Genomic DNA, 21490 nt, shown 5'->3' with positions numbered 1-21490 from the left:
CAATAGATTATTATTAAATCATAGTCATAGAAATGATCACAAATGTACCTACACACTCTGAACAGTAAAATTATAAATTAGTATATAAAAATTTAATATGGAAAAATGCACATAGCCATATGTTGCTAGCAACTAAAGAAACATTTTAAAGTGACTTCTAGACACCATTATGAACTGTATTAAACTAACAGAATACTGCTTAAAAAAATGCTCAACGTAGCGAATATCCTGCTCGGGCTGCGCGCTGGGCCACGGCGCGAGCACCGGAAGGTGGGGCCGCCCGCCCGTCCGCCCGGCGCCCCAGGTCCCCGCCCGCCGGCCGCCCCGGCCTCCCCGCGAGGCCCCGGAGCCGAGGGCCAAGCGGCCGCGGACGGCGTAGAAGGCGCGAGGTAGAGATGATCTTCAAAATGAAGTCTCTGTAAAATGTTCGGTTCTCTTCAGGAACTACAAAAATGGAAGGAAAGAACATTTTCAAAACGAAATTGTTGCCACCGCAAGAGGAGCCCCCGCTCGCCGCAATTAGAGAAAGCCCGTGCGCAGCAACAAAGACCCAACAAAGCCAAAATAAATAAATAAAATAAAATAAATTTATTTTTTAAAAAAAGCTCTTTCTAAAAAAAAAACGAAATTGTTGTGAAAGTGTGTTTACAACTAACTGATACTATTGACAGTTTTTTTTTTCTTTTTAGCTAATAAAACACTTCAAGAAGACTGTATTTATGGTCAAAGGAAACTGGACTAACCATGCAGCCAAAGACTTTTCGCGCCACGATCTACTCTGGAAACAGCCCGCGGCGGCTGCAGGATCAGCTGCAGGAGATCCGCGAGGGGCTGAAGCAGCCGCCCAAGACCCCCGCCCCGGGCCGCCCGTGGGGCCGAGCAGTGCCACCGCCCTGGACGCCAAGGCCCTCGGGGGCCAAGCAGCAGCAGCAGCAGCAGCACCAGCAGCAGACGAGGACAGCCCCCGAAGTTCGGGCCTTACCAGAAAGCCCTGAGAGAAATCAGATACTCCTTGCTGCCCTTTGCTAATGAATTGGGCCCTTCAGCCGCCGCAGAAGTAAACCAACAAATGCTGCAGTAACTGGTGGATGTGGGCTGTGACCAGATGGGTGGACACTCCCAGGAGGCTGCCCATCTGGGGTGCAAAGGAGACCAGCAGAGGTCCCTGGAAAGGGGTTTCTAGGCTACAAACCCAAGGTCCTTTCTGTGTCCCACTGCACTGTTTTCCACCTCCTCTCCAAAACCATCTTGTTAGCTGCTTTCCTTTTCAGGCAACATCCAGAGATTTCTCAACTTTCCTGAAATTGTGTCAGGTGCACTTTCTGTCCTGTCCCTGTGATGATGGGAAGGCTTTCCCACGTGGCCCTTTTCTTGGGGTTTATTTGTCGTATTCTGAGCTGTCTTGGGGAAGAGACTGGCTTCCTTGAACTTGTGTTTGGTTTGTGCATTTTTTAACTCAGCTAAGGGTAAGGTTGGTTAAATGAGTTGGCTCTTTGCCTCTGTTTTCTCCTGTTTTAAAAGATAGCATCTATGCTGTTAGAGGAGACGTAACTATATTAAGGGAATGAGAAAGACTAGAAAATAAAAAGCTTGAGAAATTAAAAAAAAAATGCTGGCAAAGATGATGGAATACAGATATACTTTAATAGTCTTAATGGCATTGTGTAAATTAGCCCAATTTTGTGGAAAGCAACATGACATCTATACAAACAGCAGTAACTATTTATTGAGCACTTAGGCAGGGTTCCAGAAACTTTACATAATCTTGAATTCTTAAGAATAAATAAATGTTTCAAAAGTTCCTTTATTTTACAAACAAGGAAACTAAGACTTTCAAAATAAATAAACCTATATGAGACTGAAGGCAAGATGCTACTTCATTGAAAACAAGGCCCTGCATGTTCCTTCTACCTCAGGGTCTTTGCCCACAATGTTCCCTCACCCCAAAATACTCTATACACAAACACAGCCCTCCACAAGTTAACACCTACACATCACAAATCTCAGCAACAATTTCACTTCCTCAAGAAAGGTCTTTGAGTACGTACCCATCCACCCACCAACCCACCTAGATCTGGTCCCCTTCTTATACTCTCTCTTTAAACCTATGAGTTTGTAACTGCACATTTATCTGAGTGTTTATTTGAATTAAAATGCGTCTCACCAATGCCAGTTCTGAAGGCAGGGATCATATCTAACCATATACCACTGTAGGTATAACACAGAGCTGGGCGCCTAGTACGCATTCATTAATATTTGTTAAAGCAATGAATGCTAATTTACCTTAATCTAATCCAGAAATTTACTTAACCCAAGATATAATCCACAGTCCTCAAATCAAAACCATAAGCACCTTCCACGTACAAAACACTTCAACAGAGCTATAATCATCCTGTGTGACACAGCTGACAAATTCCCTTGTATTTACCCTCTGACCCAGCAATTCCACTTGTGAAAATTTATCTTACAGGAAAAACTCTCACATGTGAAATGGTATTCATACAAGTTTAATCAATGTGCCATTATTTGTAACAGCAAAAGATTGGAAACAACCTAAGTGTCCATAGATAAGACATTAGATAAATAAATAAATAAATTTAATAATTTAAAAAAATAAACAATGGAACACTAGAACACTAAATATGTTCCATGGGGTCAGGAATTTTTGTCTGGTTTGTTGAACCCCAGAATCTACATTAGTACTGTTGGCACATCATGGACACTCAGTGTTGGCTTACTGAATGAATGAAAACTCTACAACCTCCCCCCACCAAAAAAAAAAAAAAAAAAAAAAAAGAATAAGAAGGCCCTTTATGTACTGATATAGAATGACCTCCAATACAGAGTAACATGAAAATAGCAAGGTACAAAAGAATGCACACAGTATGCTATTCTCTGGAAGAATAGATAAGGTAACAGTGATTGTGAGAGACAATCATATTATTTCCTTTTGTACCTTTAAAGCTGTGAATTACAATATTCTCCATTCACAATAATACCTTCAATATTAAATATCTGGACCAAAAAACTTGAAACAGCCTCCTTTCTGTTTACAATAATACTCTAGCTTTTTGTGTTAGATGTTGTAGTTATTAAACTAAACATAATTTTATATTTTTATGGGTTTTGAAAACTATAAAACACACATACAAGATTATTATCATTCACAAACATTATCTCATTTGGCCCCCTTGCAACAACCCTGTGAAACAGATTGTTTCCACCCGTTTTATGGAGAAGAAAACAGGCTGAAAGGAGTTAAATGTCTTGACCAAGTGATACTGCTAGTAAGCTGTGGTCTCCCAACACAAACCCATTCATACACTTATTCAATACCAAATACATACAGTAGGCTCAGGGAAGTACAAGTAGACCTGGGTTGCTGCCTTTTAAGAGCTTACAGTCTAGGGGCTTCCCTGGTGGTCCAGTGGTCAGGAGTCTGCCTTCAACGCAGGGGACGTGGGTTCGATCCCTGATCGGGGAACTAAGATCCCACATGCCGCAGGGCAACTAAGCCTGTGCGCCACAACTACTAAGCCCGCGCCACAACTAGAGAGAAGCCCACGTGCCGCAATGAAGAGCCCGCGCACTGCAACGAAAGATCCCATGTGCCGCAGCTAAGACCCGATGCAGCCAAAAATAATTGGATAAATATTTTTAAAAATTGTTAAAAAGAGCTTCCAGTCTAACTGGTGAGAATGGCATCAGTCAAATCATCTGATCCCAAAAATATTATAATTATGAACTGTGATAAGAAGTACAAAGAGGGATTTCCCTGGTGGCGCAGAGGTTAAGAATTCGCCTGCCAATGTAGGGGACATGGGTTCGAGCCCTGGTCCGGGAAGATCTCACATGCCTCGGAGCAACTAAGCCCATGCGCCACAACTACTGAGCCTGCACTCTAGAGCCCACGAGCCACAACTACTGAGCCTGTGTGCCACAACTACTGAGCCTGTGTGCCACGACTACTGAAGCCTGCAAGCCTAGAGTCTGTGCTCCGCAACAAGAAAAGCCACCGCAATGAGAAGCCCGAGCACCTCAACGAAGAGTAGCCCCCGCTCGCCACAACTAGAGAAAGACCACGTGCAGCAACGAAGACCCAACACAGCCAAAAATAAATAAATTTATTTAAAAAAAAAAAAAAAAAGATGGCCTAGAGCAGCAATTATTGTATCAGCAAGAAACCATATAAGCCTCACTTTCAGATTTATAACAAGTACATAGGAAAAAAGATATTTTGAAAATATGTATTTAGAGCACGACTGCCCAAACAGGATACCAATAAAGTTGTTCAAACTGTAAGAAATATTAAGTGAAAATTCAGGGACTGGATAATCCAAAGCAGGTCAATAAAGAATCATACAAATCTGCTTTATGAGAAGTGGAAGCCGATTTATTTTAGCTCATTTTAAAAGATGCTTCCTGGGACTTCCCTGGTGGTCCAGTGGTTAAGACCCTGCGCTCCCAATGCAGGGAGCACGGGTTCCATCCCTGGTTGGGGAACTAAGATCCCACACGTGGCCAAAAAATAAAATAAAAATAAAAGATACTCCCTTACATACAGGCCCCGAAGCAAACAGATTAGATTTCCGTTTTTAAGAATCTGGCAAGGCATCAACTTGTCATTATATGTAATTTTCATTGTGATAGAGCTTACTTCTAATTGTACAGAGTTATTTCTTGAACCATTCAAAATAGAAAAGGGAGATTTGGTTCAAAGAGTCTTTGAAGATTACAAAGGGAAAAAAAAACAAGAGATAAATACCTTACCACTATGCCAGTCTGTACCTTCTGAAATATACCTGCTCAACTTTTAATATCCTTTTTTTTTTTTTTTTAAATTAATTTACTTCTTCTGGCTGTGTTGGGTCTTCGTTTCTGTGCGAGGGCTTTCTCTAGTTGCGGCAAGCGGGGGTCACTCTTCATCGCGGTGCGCGGGCCTCTCACTATCGCGGCCTCTCCTGTTGCGGCCTCTTCTGTTGCGGAGCACAGGCTCCAGACGCACAGGCTCAGGAGTTGTGGCTCACGGGCCCAGTTGCTCCGCGGTATGTGGGATCCTCCCAGACCAGGGCTCGAACCCGTGTCCCGTGCATTGGCAGGCAGATTCTCAACCACTGCGCCACCAGGGAAGCCCTCAACTTTAATATTCTTAATTCATCTTTACATGTTTTTCAAAACACCTGACAACTCTAAGGCATCTGACACTGCTGACTACCTTTCCTTAAAATTCTTCTCGGTTTCCTATCACACTCTATCCTGGTTTCCTTCCTATTCTTTTTAATTTATTTATTTTTTGGCTGCGTTGGGTCTTCGTTTCTGTGCGAGGGCTTTCTCTAGTTGTGACGAGCGGGGGCCACTCTTCATCGTGGTGCGCGGGCCTCTCACTGCTGCGGCCTCTCTTGTTGCGGAGCACAGGCTCCAGATGCGCAGGCTCAGTAGTTGTGGCTCACGGGCCCAGTCGTTCCGCGGCATGTGGGATCCTCCCAGACCAGGGCTTGAACCCATGTCCCCTGCATTGGCAGGCAGACTCCCAACCACTGCGCCACCAGGGAAGCCCCTCTTCCTATTCTTGTCCATTCCTTCTCAGGCTGTTCTTTTCTCCACTCCACATTTAAATATATATTCTCCAGCACTTTGTTCTATCTAGATCTCTGTTATCTTTCAATTTATACACCTCCTCCAGGGGCTACATCCATACTCACAGCTTTAGTTCCAGGTATTCCAGACCTACATATATACACTTAACTATTGGACATACAATCATCAAATCTTACACAATCTCCTTAAAATGTCAGGAATCTCTTCTCTCCATTCCCTCTATCATTACCTTGGTTCAGGTTCTAATCATTTCTCTCTGACAGAGCAATGAATGACCTCTTCACTAGTCTCACCAGTACCAAGCTAGACAAGGCTAGTAATTAGCAAGCATTCTAAAATTTAAATGTGACCATGCTGCTCTCCTGCCAAAATTATTCAGTAGGTCTCCATGGCTTTCAGGAAGAAGTTCAAACTGGCTTACACAGTAAATTCCTGCCAACGTCGCTAAGCTCCATCTCTACCACACTCATCTTTTGGCTAAACTTTGTAATCCGGATACAGTCATCCTCTGTAACCCCTCCTCACCTCTGCATTTGCTGTAAACCTAATCAGGGTATTCCCCAACAATCCCTGAATACCAATTCTGACCTAAAGTATAACTTCATCCAGGAAATCTCTCCTATACTCACAGGCTAATTTAGATACCTGCTCTCAAGGCTCACATAAATTTTCCTCCTCAATTCCTTCCACACCAATCACATTCATGTATAGGTCTTCTCCCATTAGACTATTAACATTCTCCAGAGAAAGAGCACTTTGTTTTGTTTTGGCCTCACGACATGTGCGACCTTAGTTCCCCAACCAGGGATCGAACCAGTGCCCCCTGCAGTAGGGGCACGGAGTCCTAACCACTGGACCGCCAGGGAAGTCCCAGTGAAAGAGCACTTTGTATTCCCCGTACCTGACACACAGAAGGCATCTAACATTTGCTGTTTGAAGGAATGAATGAGGATTAAATGGGAATTTATATTTTGGTAAAGTTATTCTAGTGATAATGAACTTGCTCCTTTTACTAGAATGGGTAAATCCTTCACTGCAGTTGAAATGGCACAGGGGCTGAAAGCTCTTATCACCTCATCTCTCACCACTCATGAACAAAAAATTAATTTTGTAGCTAAATATAAATTTGTTTAAAGGCACAGGTTTGTCCTCTGTGAAAAGGGAAAAGCAAATGACATTCTAAACTAGATTATTTAAAACAGAATTCTATTTCCCCACCAAACTCCTCCCAATAAATACCCTGTTCCACCATTACCACCCTTTCCAAAGAAAACTTTTTCTCCCTCTACCTTAATTTACTGTTTAGCCAGAACCTTAGAACAATTGTGTGTGCGTTTGACAGGGAACAATGCTGGTAAAGGAGGGGATGGAGAAGGGTGAGTAGTAAGTGTCCAGTTCTCTTCACAAAACCTACTCCATATTTTCTTTCCACATCCCAGCCCAGGGAGGTGATTTAAGAAAAGCCCTCAACAATCATCTTCACTCTCTTTTCCATAGCCTTGAGGTCAAGCCAAAACTACAGTTTGATTTAATAAAATGTCTCACAAGGGAAATGAACTAGAGCAAACTGCATGGAATTTTGAGGGGAACTAGAGATTACAATGAGTATGAGGTCAATCACCCAACAGGTAATTGAAATTATTCTGTCCAGAAAAGACCTACTTCCTCACTGCGCCCTCCTTCCCTCCCTTTCTTCCACCCACTGCCAGCCCAAGCACAGAAAAGGCATCAAGTTATAATAAACACTAACAGATTAAAGACTAGAAAGTATACATTGTGCCCTAAACATCTCAAGATATATTTCTAACAATCTGCATTTGCTGCACCAAATGATAAAGGAATAACAGATTGTCATTCATCTCCCATGAGCGGCAAAAATATAACTGGCGTACCTTCTATGGTGAAAAGTCACATACTCTTGGGCTCACACAACCACTAGGAATAAGGTAGACAACAGTTCAGGTAAGACTGGGGATCGGAGTGAGAAGAGTGGGTCTCAAGAAACAACTGTAAGGAAGTCTGTGATTAAGAACCCCAAATTCAACAACCCATTCTTTACAAAATTATAGAACCGCCCCCCCCCCCCAAAAAAAAAAAAGGTCGAAGGAGAAATTGATTTAGAAACTTGTTCGACTCTTTTCAGCTATTTGTAAGCACACAGAACTTTCAACCCTGGGTGTACTTTTTCAAATAGAGATTTCCAAGTCTCACCTGCCAGAAATTCTTTGTAAGTCTGTAATGGAGCCTGGGAATTGGTATGTTTACTTAAAAAGCTCCCCAGCGACTCTGATTAGCAGCCAGGTGTGTCAGAAATGCTACACACCTTTACAAGAAGGGCTCCTTCTAGCCCTTACGGCCACCCTACGAGTCTGTATTAATTATCGAAGTTCTTCCTAACAGCACCAGGCCACCTCACCGAATCCCTCTGTGTTCTCCATTACCCCTAGGATTACTGCCTTAATTTCAGTTCACTCCTCACAACAGCGGTCTATCTTTCTCATCTCCACCCTTGCAGTAATCAAGTAATAAGCAGAAGAGTAAAACAAAGAGAAACTATCACTTCAATACCCGGAAATCCTGTCAGTTCTAACATATGAGGGAAGCAAACCCATTCTAGGTCATTCCAACCTGCACTGAATTTTGAACGCATCGAAACACTTTCAAGGGTGGTCTGTGAAGCGGGTCTGAAAGGTTAAGTTAGATGAGAGCTCCTCGATCTGGAAAGGATGGGCCAAGGTCCTGAAAGGAAAAGGGAGACTTGAAAGCGGGGCGGGGTCGCGGAGCCGGGCGGGGTCGCGGAGCCGGGCGAGCGGGCCGTGCGGGCACCTCCGGCCGGTTCTGACGCTCGACACCCCAGCCTTCACTCAGGTTGCTAGGAAACAAAAAGGCTCCACGTTCCCTGCAATTCCTCCCGGGCCTGCAGGAGAAGACAGGGGCCTCGGGGCCCGAGAATGCCACGGGGACGGGCCTGGGCACTGCCCCGGGGGCGCGGCAACGAGGCAGCTCCGGGGCCGGAGAGCTCCGGCTGAGGGGCCAGGCGCAGGGAGCGGGCCGGGAGTTCGGGGAGAGGGCGGCCTGGCCTCCGACCGGCCGCGAACGGGCCCTCGGCGCCGAGCGGCGCCCGGGGAGGCCGTGGCGGGCTCGGCTCCCGCCAGGCCGCAGCTCAGGGTCCGGGGCGGGGTGCGGGGCCTAAACGACCACCCGGCTCCGCGCGGGGGAGGGGGCGTCTACTCACACGTGCTGACAAGCCGCGGTCCGTACGGGCGTTTTGAGCACCTCCTGACAGACGGGGCAGTAGAAATCATCTTCGGTGTAGGACGTGGCCGCGGAGAGCTCCTCGGCCATGGCGGGAGATGGGGGAATCGAGGTTATGGCGGCAGCAGCGGCCCAGGTGGCGGCGTCGGCCCGGGGCCCGACTCCCTGCGTGAACCAGGAGGGGGCGGGGAATCGCGTCAGGAAGCGGCTCGCGCCAGGAAGGGGGCGGGGCCCGGCCGTGCCCGGCGGGACGGGGCGGGGCGGGACAGAAGGCCGAGAAGCTACGGCCGCACGCGCCGGGCGAGGGTAGATCCCCGGGCTGCTGCTCTTGCCGGGGCAGGAGGGAGAGGCGGCGCTGGGCGGGAGGCGGCGGCCGAAAGCCCGGCGATTGGCCTCACTGACGTTTCCACGAGCGCCCGCGAAGGGCGACCCCGCCCGAGGCCACTCCCTTACCTGGCTGCGCGAGGCAGCTGCGACTCAGCCGTCTTCTGCGCCTCCAGCGTCCTTTTCCGGGGCCTTTCGGCTCCTTTCCCCCACCCCCTCCCCGAGCCCCCCACCCGCGCAGCCGTCTTTCGGCCGCAACCTACACTTTTCCGCTGCTCCCCGCCCCGCCCTTACACTCCGCTTGCGTAGACACTCACTTAGGTGAGCCAGCTTCCCGGGCTAGCGTTGGTCTCCATAGCAAACGGTGTGTGGCGTATGCAGCAGCTTGTGACGTCAACAGCTGGGTGCTCACTGTACCCCCCAGCTTCCCTACAGCAGGGGTCCCCTTTCGAGCAACTCCTATCAAATATATTGGGGTTTTAAGGAATTTTTGCTCAAAAAATAGCATTACCTGATATTAAATATTTGGTCCTTACTGTTGCCCTTGTCAGAATGTTTGGTTCATGTCAGGGTGTGTTACTTAATAATCCGTTATGGGATTTTAATCCTTCGGAGAGGAAAAATTAAAGATAAGCCCCCTTGAGAGGGTTTCACCTTTAGACCTTAACACAGTGTGAGTGACGAGTTACAGTCGCAGATGCGGTTTTCCACCAACACCTTTGTTTTGTTGATAGCTTTGAAGAAAAATGAGGTGGAAGCGTGAACCTACGCATTTCACTGTTATTCAATAATTTAAATGTTTTTTTGTTTGTTTTGTTTTGTTTTGTTTTTGGCCATGGTGCATGTGGGAATCTTAGTTCCGGACCAGGGATTGAACCTGTGCCCCCTGCAGTGGAAGTGCGGAGTCTTAACCACTGGACTGCCAGGGAAGTCCCAAATGTTTCTTTTCTTTTTTTTTTTTTTTAAATGGGCCCTTAATTCCGAGATATAGCCACACAATTGATAGATCTATAAGGTGAGGTCACAACCACATGAATGGAGCTAAAGAAATCTAGAACATCATAAAGCATCCTCAGTTTGCTTCAGAAAAGAAAAAGGTTTCATTACCATGCTTTGTTAAAGCTTTCCACTATGAACAAAATGAATCATAAATAGAAGCCATTGAAAGGCCTAGTTAATTAAATTCTGTCATTTACTGTCTATGGTGTCCTTGGCACTGTGTTAGATGTTATGCAGGTGTCATGAGCTTTGCTCTCAATTCATTTACACTCTTGGATATCTATCAAAATGAAAGGACAAAAACTGGTATTTGCCAAAGTATTAAAATTTTCATTAACTGACTATAATGAGGATAGGAAGAAGAACGATTGGATTTGTATGGACTTAGAGAAAACCTCATGGAGGAAATGGGTCTTAATGTTCATCTTTAAATGCAATTCCTAGAGTAATACTCACTGAATTATTGGTCCAATGAACAGCGAATTCCCTCCACCACCAACCTACATTTTGTATTTTTTTTCTCCCTTTCCTCCATAACAAAGCGGAGCAAGAAGGCTAATTTTAGCTTCAGATTTCTTGGGAGGAAGAAGAGTGCTTGATGGGGGTGGGGTACTTAATAGCAGTAGTCCAGGTACTTTTCAAATTCTCTTATAAAATGGTTCTTGGATCCCAAATTTCACATTTTCAATAATATATTCCCAATCACATTTTACTTATTTTGACCACTTTAGGAAGTGGTATTTTCTGCTTACTAGAATGTTTCCCTTTACTCATTAAGAATCCTTAACCAGAACATTAATTTTGTGACTTATAATTTTACTTGCTTCATTCTTTCTCTGTCACGGCAGCCTTACTGATGCCCTAATCCAAACATGTTTGTATTACTTCTCATATACTCTGAGACTCAAATAAGCAATTGACATACATGTAAGCATATAGTTGGCCATATGTGGAAATACATCAAAAATGTGGGTATAAGGAAAATGTAGTTACCCACTGAGAGTTAAGCTTAGAAAAATAAACCATAAATGCCAAAAGACACAATCTTCTGTCTTGGCAGCATTTCATACAAAAAACTACTTGATATTTTTATGGCAGCATCACAGATTTACTCCAAATACGTTCAGCTGTGTAAATAAAACGTCCTCAGTTTTGGGGCATAGGGGGAAAACCCTAAATGTTAGACCAGCTTTATAAACTTAGTCTGTTGAAATAATTTAAACATTTCCTTTAAGTTTAGGTTAAAACACTCCATCTGTTAATAGTCCATCTCTCTCAGTCGGCTCCCCTCAAAATGGCATCTGGAATAAGAGGAAGGACAAAGGGCAGCTGACATGAATTTGAGACACTACTGGGGAATCTTGGTCCTGCAGGTCTCCTTTGAATTCTCGCTGGACTTTTCTGCGGAGAGAATAATTTTGGCTGCTCTCTAAAATGCAATGAGTCCTGGGCATTCTACTGCTGGTACCTGCTGATGAGGGCTACTCTGACCTGTCTTGCCTGGGTCAAGGCCTTGTCCCCAGCGCTCATCTCTCCTCTCAACCTAACATACCTTTCTTCAACTCTCTGTTCCAACCATAATCCTGTTGATGAAAATCAGTCGATCTAAGAAAGAAATGGAAAATTTTATTCGAGCCAAATTTGACGATTATGACCTGGGAAGAGTATCTCAGAAAGCTCTGAGAACTGTTCTGCCTATTAGAAGTCAAGGCACAGTTTTATAAGTTTTTTGAGACAGAGAACAGTACATTAAATGACATATTACTGACAGTTTACATAATCCAGATCTAAGTGTCGTCATCAGGGTGGGTCACGTGACCCCCTTACAAGCTCAAGGAGGAACGTTATCTTTTAAGGAGTGGTCTTGTTGATGCTAAGGAGAACGTTACTCTTTATGGTTCAACAGGTATTCCTGCTGGTGGGGGAGGTTTGGTCGATGCATAATGCACATAGATGATGCACAGTGGTGGAAGAGAGGAAGCCAAAGGGCAGAGAAGAATTTTTTATGTTTACATTTTTGTCTCGCCATAAAATATGAATTTTATTTCACAATCCCTTGGACTGGAAAGAATGGACCTTTCCCCTTGCTGTTTATGGCTGATTGGGCTGATTGGGTGCTCCCACATGTAAAACTCTTCAGTCAGGTCTACTAAGCCAGGTAATTAACATACTAAAGGGGGAGATAAGTGAATTTAGAAAATTAATTACTTTCTTGACAAAGCCTGGCTTTGTCTTGTTACAAAACCTTCAAAGTTTTGCTGGTAAAAGTGACTGCCTTTGAAGAAGTGAACGGGGAAGCTGGGAGATGGAATAGAAGAGAGGCTCATCTTTCACTGTCTACCCTTATGTATCTTTTTAAATTAGTACCATGTGCGGTGCTGACCTTCAGCTGCTTGGCAGACGTGCAGCTCTACTAGTCCTTTTCAGCCTGGCCCCTGATTGGTCAATAGTCTGTTCTGAATGGCCAGTGCCCATTTGGTTCCAGCTGTTAAATATTTTCTTTTTCTTTTTTTTAAATTTTATTTATTTATTTTTGGCTGTGTTGGGTCTTCATTGCTGCACGCGGGCTTCCTCTAGTTGCGGCGAGCGGGGGCTACTCTTTGTTGCGGTGCATGGGCTTCTCACTGCAGTGGCTTCTCTTGTGGAGCACGGGCTCTAGACGCGCAGGATTCAGTAGTTGTGGCACACGGACTTCAGTAGTTGTGGCTCGCAGGCTCTAGAGTGCAGGCTCAGTAGTTGTGGCTTGTGGGCTCAGTAGCTGTGGCGCACAGGCTTAGTTGCTCCGCGGCATGTGGGATCTTCCTGGACCAAGGCTCAAACCCGTGTCCCCTGCACTGGCAGGCAGATTCTTTTTTTTTTTTTTTTAATTTTTTTTTATTTAAGTATTGGGGAAAGGTTTTTTATTTATTTATTTATTTTTTTATTTATGGCTGTGTTGGGTCTTTGTTTCTGTGTGAGGGCTTTCTCCAGTTGCGGCAAGTGGGGGCCATTCTTCATCGCGGTGCGCGGGCCTCTCACCATCGCGGCCTCTCTTGTTGCGGAGCACAGGCTCCAGACGCGCAGGCTCAGTAGTTGTGGCTCACGGGCCCAGTTGCTCCGCGGCACGTGGGATCCTCCCAGACCAGGGCTCGAACCCGTGTCCCCTGCATTAGCAGGCAGATTCTCAACCCCTGCGCCACCAGGGAAGCCCGGAAATGTTCTTTTTTTCCAAAAAAAAAAAAAAAGCAAAGTTCTTTACATTCCTGTTAAATTAATACTAATTTCTTCCTTTCCCCTCTTCACCCCAGCACGCGCACACACACACAGACAGATGGATGCCTCAGGCTAAGTAAGAAGGAGTTCAAGTGAATAAAAATGTGAAAGGGAAACCGCAATAGGCACCATGTTCCTATCAACAAGCATTCTTTTTTTTTGGCCGCACTGCACAGCTTGCAGGATCTTAGTTCCCCGACCAGGGATTGAACCCACACCCTCAACAGTGAAAGCACGGAGTCCCAACCACTGGACCACCAGGGAATTCCCAACAAGCATTCATAAATCCTACTTCCATCCCCCACTCTAACAAATCATGATTTTTGTTTAGGTAGCTTCTATTTTTCTCCCAGCTCTATCTTTTAGGAGGTAACCCTTATTCTCAGCTCAAGGGGGAAACCCATGATTGAGATGAGCCAATCTGGATGGGTTATTTCTTCTTACACATTTAGGCCTGGGCCTGTGACTCAATTATGATCAAGGAGGTGTGACAGGAATTCTTCTGAGGGGCTTCAGCAAGTGCTTTTCTTTGCTGATCAAAAAACAAATAGGAATAAACAATTCCATGCTACTTCTGGATGTATTTCTGTCTATCTACGCTGCCTGAAACTCTGCAACCATCATGAAACCATGAAAAGAACAAGCCAGAGGATAAGCCAAAGGACTGAAGATGTCAGAGCTGAAAGATTGAAGAATGGAGGTCCTTGATGTAATTGAGCATTAATCTCAGCAACCCTGAAACCGCCCTACAGTGAAGTCCTAACCACTGGACTGCAGGGGAATTCCCTACCCTACCTCCTGTTAAACCTTTCTAATAGTTTAAGCCATTCTCAGTTGGCTCTTTTGTTATTTGTAGCTCAGAGTATCTGAGCTAGGTATTTGCTTAATGACTACCAGATCTGTTCCTCCCGCCCTGCCGCACCATTCCTCTATTCTGCTCTGTATTGCTGGAGTTAACCCTTGCAAACTGTATCCCATTTTCCCTTACCAACTGACTTCTTGCTATATTCAGCCAGTGGGAGGCATTGAAGAGAAACTGGAAGGAAGAAGGAAGGAAGAAGTCAAGGTATTTCTCCCTCTGTGATATTGTGATTTATAATAAGAAATATATATTTGGTCTTTGTCCCTGTTTTGGGCACCGAGCTCTCCTAAAAACCTTTTGAATTTCCTAATTGATAAGAACAGTAAAGGTATCTTTTTTTATGTTACTAAGGTGACTTTGGGAAAGCCCCAGAGGTTGGAGGCTGGTCTCCAGAGGAACCAACCAAGTGCTTAAAGGGTTGGAACTTTTAGTACCACACCCAGACCTCCAGGGAGGGAGGGGCTGGAGTTTGAGTTCCCTCACCAATGGTTAATGATTTACTCAATGATGCCTCTGTAATGAAGCCTACGTAACAACCCCAAAGGACAGGGTTTAGAGAGCTTCTGACTTGGTGAACACATGGAAACTGAGGAAAGTGGCCTGGTTAGAGAGCATGGAAGCTCCGCATCCTTTCCCCCATCCTTTGCCCTACACATCGCTTCATCTGGTTGTTCCTGAGTTGTATATATCCTTTTATAATAAACCAGTAATCTAGTGAGTAAACTGCTTTCCTGAGTTCTGTAAGCCACTCTAGCAAATTAATCAAACCCAAGTAATGAGTAGTGGGAACCTCTGATTTATAGCTAATGGGTCAGAAGCACAGGTGACAACCTGGACTTTTGATTTGGTGTCTGAAGTGGGCAGGGGGATGGGCAGTCTTGTAGGACTGAGCCCTTAACCTGTGGGATCTGGCACTATATTCAGGTAGGTATCAGAATTGAGTTGAATTGTAGGACTCTCAGCTGATATCTGAGAATTGTTCAGCATATGGGAAACATCCCCCTACACACACACACATTGCAATTGGGTGACAGAATTTTACCCTCTCTTTGCTTCTGACAGTGGCCTCATTTCTTCCATGTTTCTGAAACTGTGGACCTCGGATTGGGACTTGAACCCACCATCTTTTAATTGAGATCACACACCTGGTCTCAGGACTTAATGAAGTTCAGGTTCTTTTTAGTTTTAAATTCATTAATTTATTATTTATTTATTTATTTATTTATTTATTTATTTAGGCTGCTCTGCGTCTTAGTTGCAGCATGCGGGGTCTTTGTTGCAGCATGGGGACTTCTTAGTTGTGGCATGCAGGCTTCTTAGTTGCGGCATGCAGGCTTCTTAGTTGCGGCATGCATGCGGGATCTAGTTCCCCGACCAGGGATGAATCTGGACCCCCTGCATTGGGAGTGAGCAGTCTTAACCACTGGACCACTAGGGAGTCCAAAGCTCAGGTTCTTGATGTCTCATCACAGAAAGAATTCAGTGAGAGACAAAGTGATAGGTAAGAAGTAGATTTATTTAGAGAGAAACACGCTCCACAGACAGAGTGTAGGCCATCTCAGAAGGTGAGAGGCACAGAAATATGGCTTGGTTAGTTTTTATGGGCTGGATAATTTCATAGGCTAATGAGGGGGAGGATTATTCCAACTGTTTTGGGGAAGGGGTGGAGATTTCCAGGAATTGGGCCACCTCCCACTTTTTGATCTTTGATGGTTGGCCTCAGAACTGTCATGGTGCTGGTGGGTGTGTCACTTAGCTTATGCTAATGTATTACAATGAGCGTATAATGAGGCTCAAAGTCCAATGGAAGTCAAATCTTCTGCCATCTTGGATCTAGTTAGTTCTAACCAGTTTTTGTCATGTCCTATGGCTAGATCATTCTTTTAAAGGTTGTGCCCTGCCTCCTTCCCTCCTGTTTCAGTTCCAGCTTCTGGGAGACCACCCTTCCCTCTATGGTCCCAGTTCCTGTTGGACAGTCCCTGCCTTTTCTCAGTGGCTTCTGTGTTTGCCTTGCTATCACACTTGGTCTTTCAGCAATTTTGACATCTTTGTAATTAATTTTCCGTATTAAACATTTTCTTTTGAACTACTTATTGAGAGCTTTCTTTCCTGATTGAACCCTGACCCATTTTCCTAACTGAATCAACACTTTAGAAGGACAAGGGGAAGGTAAAGGAGAAAAAAACCCTGCAAAAGTGGTTCTGCTTCCCAGAAGAGAAGGAACTGAGTTACTTCCCATTGCAAGTTTAAATTCACTCCTCACATCTCTGCAAATTAGCACAAATGGATACTCAAAAGTGAGATCTAATTAAACATAGAAAATAAAGGAATTCACCTTTTTAGTCTACCCCGGTTTGGGACAGTTAAATTTCAACTCCTTCATAAATGTCATTATAAATATGCATTTTCATGCTATTTACCTTACATTTAATTCCGTATCAGCAGCATTTTTATATACTACTATACAGCTGTCGTTTTAAATAATACTCCTATTAGTAACCCCATTGGGCCTATGTATCCTGTGAAGTAAAACCTCCACGTTACAAATCGATTAGCATAGAGGTGTGTATCGTCCCAACTTGAGACTGTCACAGTTTCAAGAATATGGAATTGAGATTCCTATATTCTAGTCAGTCTCCATTAAGTGCATTAATGTTGCCCGAAAACTGGGTTCGCCTCTTGGTGGGTATCTAGCCAATAGACACAACCAAGCCAAAGGTTGGGAGAAGGAAGGCCTTATTACTTGCAACAAGTAAGGAGAACACCAGGGATCTCTCCTAAAGCACTGTCTACCTGAACAGCAAAATTGGACAAGTTTTAAGCTAAGGGTACATGCATATTCGTGAAGGGGCTTGAGCAGAGGAGAATTCAGCATAGAATTGGGGCAAAGGTTGACAGAGTCCACGATTTAGTTGACTGAAGTCAGGAGGGTCAACATCGCATTTCTTCCATCCTGCACCTGGTCAGGGCGGGGCGGGGGCAGGCTGGGTGCTTAGTTCCTGCAGCACTGAAAGATATATTATTATGTATATCCCTTGAGGAGGAACTAAGACTCTGCTTTATCACTGCGCTTTTCTCTCTTCCTGAATTCCTTTGTTCCCTTATCATCATTAATACTGAGACCTGTTCAAGGGCAAGCATTGTGGCCAGGCTCAGATCACAAAATGTCTGAGACCAAAATGGCTTCTCTTATGTCAAGAAAGCCGTTCCTGGTTCTCTTTCTCCGGGGACCCCCTCATTTATCTGCTTACGTTAACTTGGAAGATATGTTAACAGGAGCTGTGGGGCAGCTACCTCCTTCCTTCCCCAAGCAGAGAAAGCCAATCTGCAGAGAGCAAACCAGCAAAGAAAAAGATATTCTGAATGCGGCTAAAGTTGTTTCGCTGGATAAACTATGCTGTCCTCAGAGGCAGAGCTATAGATTAGACCAGAAATGGCAAGAGATTTCAACAAATCAACTCACATTCCAAATTTTCTTTGATGATGTTTGAGAGAAAGTTATAGAAGAAAAAGATCCCTCTTCTCGTCCTTTGTCCTACCCACCTTCTCCCTTCCTCCTCCTCCCTTTTTCTTTTTCCTTTTTTTCTTTCATTTACTTCAAACATTTATTGACATCTTCTGGGCATTGTTCGGTCCTGGGCTCACAGCCAGGAGAAAGGCAACTATTACAAGATTAGTTCCAGTATAACAGTGGAGGCAAAATCTTGACACCAGTTTTTAAAAGCAAACAAAGCCTAATTTTTAGGGAAATAGAAGAACAGTCCAGAACATAAACACTCTTCTTTCTGTTCTTAAAGTTAATTATTCCAGCCATTTCCCCCTCAATACATATGCATTTGTACTTCCTCAAAAGGAGACAATCCAAAGCCCCCTCCAGCTGTGCTTCTAGAGGCAATGTCACAAGACTACTATTTTTCCAGTGCAATATCTCTTACTTCTTCCTTTAGTTGAGTCTTAATCTAGTCCAGTTTTGTTTGTTTGCTTTTGTTTGTTTGTTTTGGCCGCGCCCCACGGCTTGTGGGATTTTAGTTCCTCCACCAGGGATTGAACTCGTGCCCTTGGCAGTGAAAGCGAGGAGTCCCAACCACTGGATGGCCATGGAATTCCCCTGGTCCAGTTTTAATATCTCATCATCCTGCTGTGTTTTTTTTTTTAATTAATATTTTGCCACATTTGCTTTCTCACTCTCTGCATATGGTAATGATTTTTTAAAAATATTTATTTATTTATTTATTTAGGTTGTGCCAGGTCTTAGTTCCGGCATGTGAACTCTTAGTTGAGGCACGCACGTGGGATCTAGTTCCCCAACCAGGGATCGAACCTGGGTCCCCTGCATTGGGAGTTTGGAGTCTTACCCACTGGATCACCAGGGAAGTCCCATCCTGCAGTCTTAGGCTAAATCATAAATGTAATCCCTATCAACCACCTCTCATGTGCCCCAATGCAAAACAAATACAACTACAATAAGAATTTCCATTTAGAACATGGAGAAAGGAGAAGGAACCATAGAGTATGTACTGTCTGCTGTTGGACAGAGTTAATGAAGCAAAGCAGAGAACCACTGAGTCTCATGGTTGACTTGAGAGTGGTGAGAATCCCGTTGTCAATGAATCTGGCTCTCTGATATTACCTGCTGGGATCATTACTGTTGCCAGGGGAACACCTAAAAGGACGTTAGCATAGACTAGCCTGTCTAAGGAGAAGGAAGGGGTCTATCTCATTTGCAATTCATCTTTTGTTAAAGGTATTGGGGTACCAAAATGAGACTCTTCTTGAGACTCTAAGGAATTAGGACATTCTGCCCTATTGATTTTATTTTTACTCTTTATTTATTTTTAAAAATCAACTTTATTGAAGTATTATTTATGTATGATAAAATGCACCTACTTTGATCATCTAGTTTGATGAATTTTGGTAAATTCTGCCCCGTTGATTTTAATGAATCACAGGCCTGTCACAGGTTGGGTTTCTGCTGGTGCTACATTTCTGATAAAACTGTAGTCATCTGTTTATCAGTTTCATTTTAGGGGAACTTCCTCACAGCAAACACCAAAAAATGTGTCAGGTCATGGGGCTGCTAAATTGAAGAGACAAGGCTGGGAGACCCTCAGATTTTCTATTTGTTAGCAGCAACTCTGGGGATAACACATATCCAGGGCGCTCTGTTTGACAAACATTGTCTCAGGACAGTGTAGATGAAGAAACTGGCTGGGCTGGCAGAGAACTCTTGCTCTCTATCTTCTAGAATATCACTCTACCCCACAGACTGAATTCCAGTCCAATATACTTTGCCATGACATTGCCATCCTGTTTGTCAGGAGGGGAGCCAGTGTGTGGCACTGTGGTACAGCTCAGCGAGGCAGGGTACCCCAAATCCTCCATTCATTCCTCCCCAGTGGCCAGGATCTCACCTTTTCTCAGTCAACGCTGTAATCTTACGCACAGAAAGGGAAGTGAATCAGGGAACTTGAGCTCTTCACTTCGGTCCAGCAGATGATTACTTTCTTGATTTGGACCTCAGCATTCTCACTTTCCAGTTCTTCTTTTTCTCTACCTGCATCCAGGAAAATCTCAATGAGAGCATGCAAATTTCTTGTTGTACTTCATTGAAGGTACTCAGGAAAATTTAACAGTATCTGATTTTCAGTCTGGGTCCAATCAGGAAAGAGATTTGAACTGACAATTATTTGAACAGAGAAAGTTTAACATGAAGAATTTTTTTTTTTTTAAGAATTTTTAACTCTACTAGGGAATTAACGTGAGAAGTAAAGAGGGAGGGGATAAATTGGGAGATCGGGATTGACATATACACACTACTATAGGTAAAATAGAAAACTAATAAGGACCTACTGTATAGCACAGGGAACTCTACTCAGTACTCTGTAATGGTCTATATGGGAAAAGAAGCTGAAAAAGAGTGGACATATGTATATGTATAACTGATTCACTTTACTGTACACCTGAAACTAACACCACATGCTAAATCAACTATACTCCAACAAAAATTAAAGTAAAAAAAGAGAACTCTAAAGAATATAGAGTTGAGTGCTTGCTTCAGCAGCACATGTACTAAAATCAGAACAATACAGAGAAGATTAGCATGGCCCCTGTGCAAGGATGACACCCGAATTCATGATGCATTCCATATTTAAAAGAAAAATAATAATAATACAGGGTTGAGATAGAACACCCAAAGAAGGACTCTACCTCCACCTCCAGACCTTTGTCCAGACCATGCTGGAGAGGGCCCAGCTGTGGCTCACAGGATGGCAGAGAAGTCACTGTGGTGCCATGCTGTTGGAACTTGCTGGAAGTCTGTCCTCTAGTTTGCTTCAGGCAAACCCTTCCCTTCTGGTGGTCCCCAAATGCGAAATTATTTAAGCTCAGGACATTTAGTGTGAAAAACAACAACAGTGTTGTCGAACCCAAATTCCTGTGCCTGGTACACAGTGAGACCAAACAAGCAAAAACATCAGAGTTTGGAGCAGAGGAAGGTTTATTGCAGAGCCAAGCAAGGAGGCGGACAGCTCAGGCTCAAAAAGGCCAAACTCCCTTATGGTTTTTGGGGAAGACTTTTTATTGGCAAAATTTGGGGGGAGGGCTGCAGGGTGTGTGACTTTCTTCTGATTGGTTGGTGGTAAGGCAACAGGGTGGCATTCTAGGAATCCCAATTATCAGCCTTCTGGCTCCAATCATTCTGGTGTCCACATGCTTGTGCCCAGCCTGAAGTTACCATCCTCCACACTGAGTGGGGGCCTTAGTTTCTGTAGAAGAACTCAGAGATATATACCAGATTGCTATGCATATCTCCCCCTAGGAGGAACCAGAACCCTGCCCCATTGCTGCACTATTGTTTCTTGACTGCCTTTCCTTTGTTTCTGCATTCCCTCATTTCCCTGATTAGTAACAGTTTGAATCTGCCCTTTGGAACTCAAAGAAGGTCTAAGAGGCTGAAGTCTTTTTCCTAAAAACAAGAAATGGGGAGAAGGCTATTGTACCTGGGAGGGTCCCACAGGATCCTGCTCGGTTTCAACAGTACCCATAACAAAAACAAGAACTGCCTTCTCGTGCTAAGAGTTCCATCAAAAATCCTATAAAGAAGTGATGCTAACTCAGACTGGCAACACAAATCAGTAAATATCTAAGAGAATGTGCAACTGCAAATGGGGGAAGAAACAAGCAAACAAAGCTGTGTGCTCT

The 21490-nt window shown here is 44.2% G+C and overlaps 1 protein-coding gene and 1 non-coding gene across 2 annotated transcripts in view; one reads left to right on the top strand and one right to left on the bottom strand.

Annotated features, from left to right (window-relative positions):
• The window catches only part of RNF138 (ring finger protein 138), a 40189-nt gene extending 30802 nt beyond the window's left edge, over positions 1-9387 (bottom strand). Inside the window, exons 1-2 of the mRNA XM_059893906.1 lie at positions 9307-9387; positions 8834-9018 (exon numbers count right to left, since the gene is read on the bottom strand). Coding sequence (XP_059749889.1) covers positions 8834-8943 — 110 coding nt within the window. The 5' untranslated portion in view covers positions 8944-9018; positions 9307-9387. The remainder of the gene's footprint in view (positions 1-8833; positions 9019-9306) is intronic.
• A 10948-nt stretch (positions 9388-20335) lies between these two features.
• LOC132348296 (U6 spliceosomal RNA) lies at positions 20336-20442 on the top strand. Its single transcript, XR_009497423.1, has one exon. It is a non-coding gene; the product is annotated as a U6 spliceosomal RNA (small nuclear RNA).
• Positions 20443-21490: the final 1048 nt, after the last annotated feature.

This window comes from Balaenoptera ricei, chromosome 14 (genome assembly GCF_028023285.1).
Source record: "Balaenoptera ricei isolate mBalRic1 chromosome 14, mBalRic1.hap2, whole genome shotgun sequence".
NCBI lineage: Eukaryota > Metazoa > Chordata > Mammalia > Artiodactyla > Balaenopteridae > Balaenoptera > Balaenoptera ricei.
This window is presented reverse-complemented; position numbering and strand designations above follow the sequence as displayed.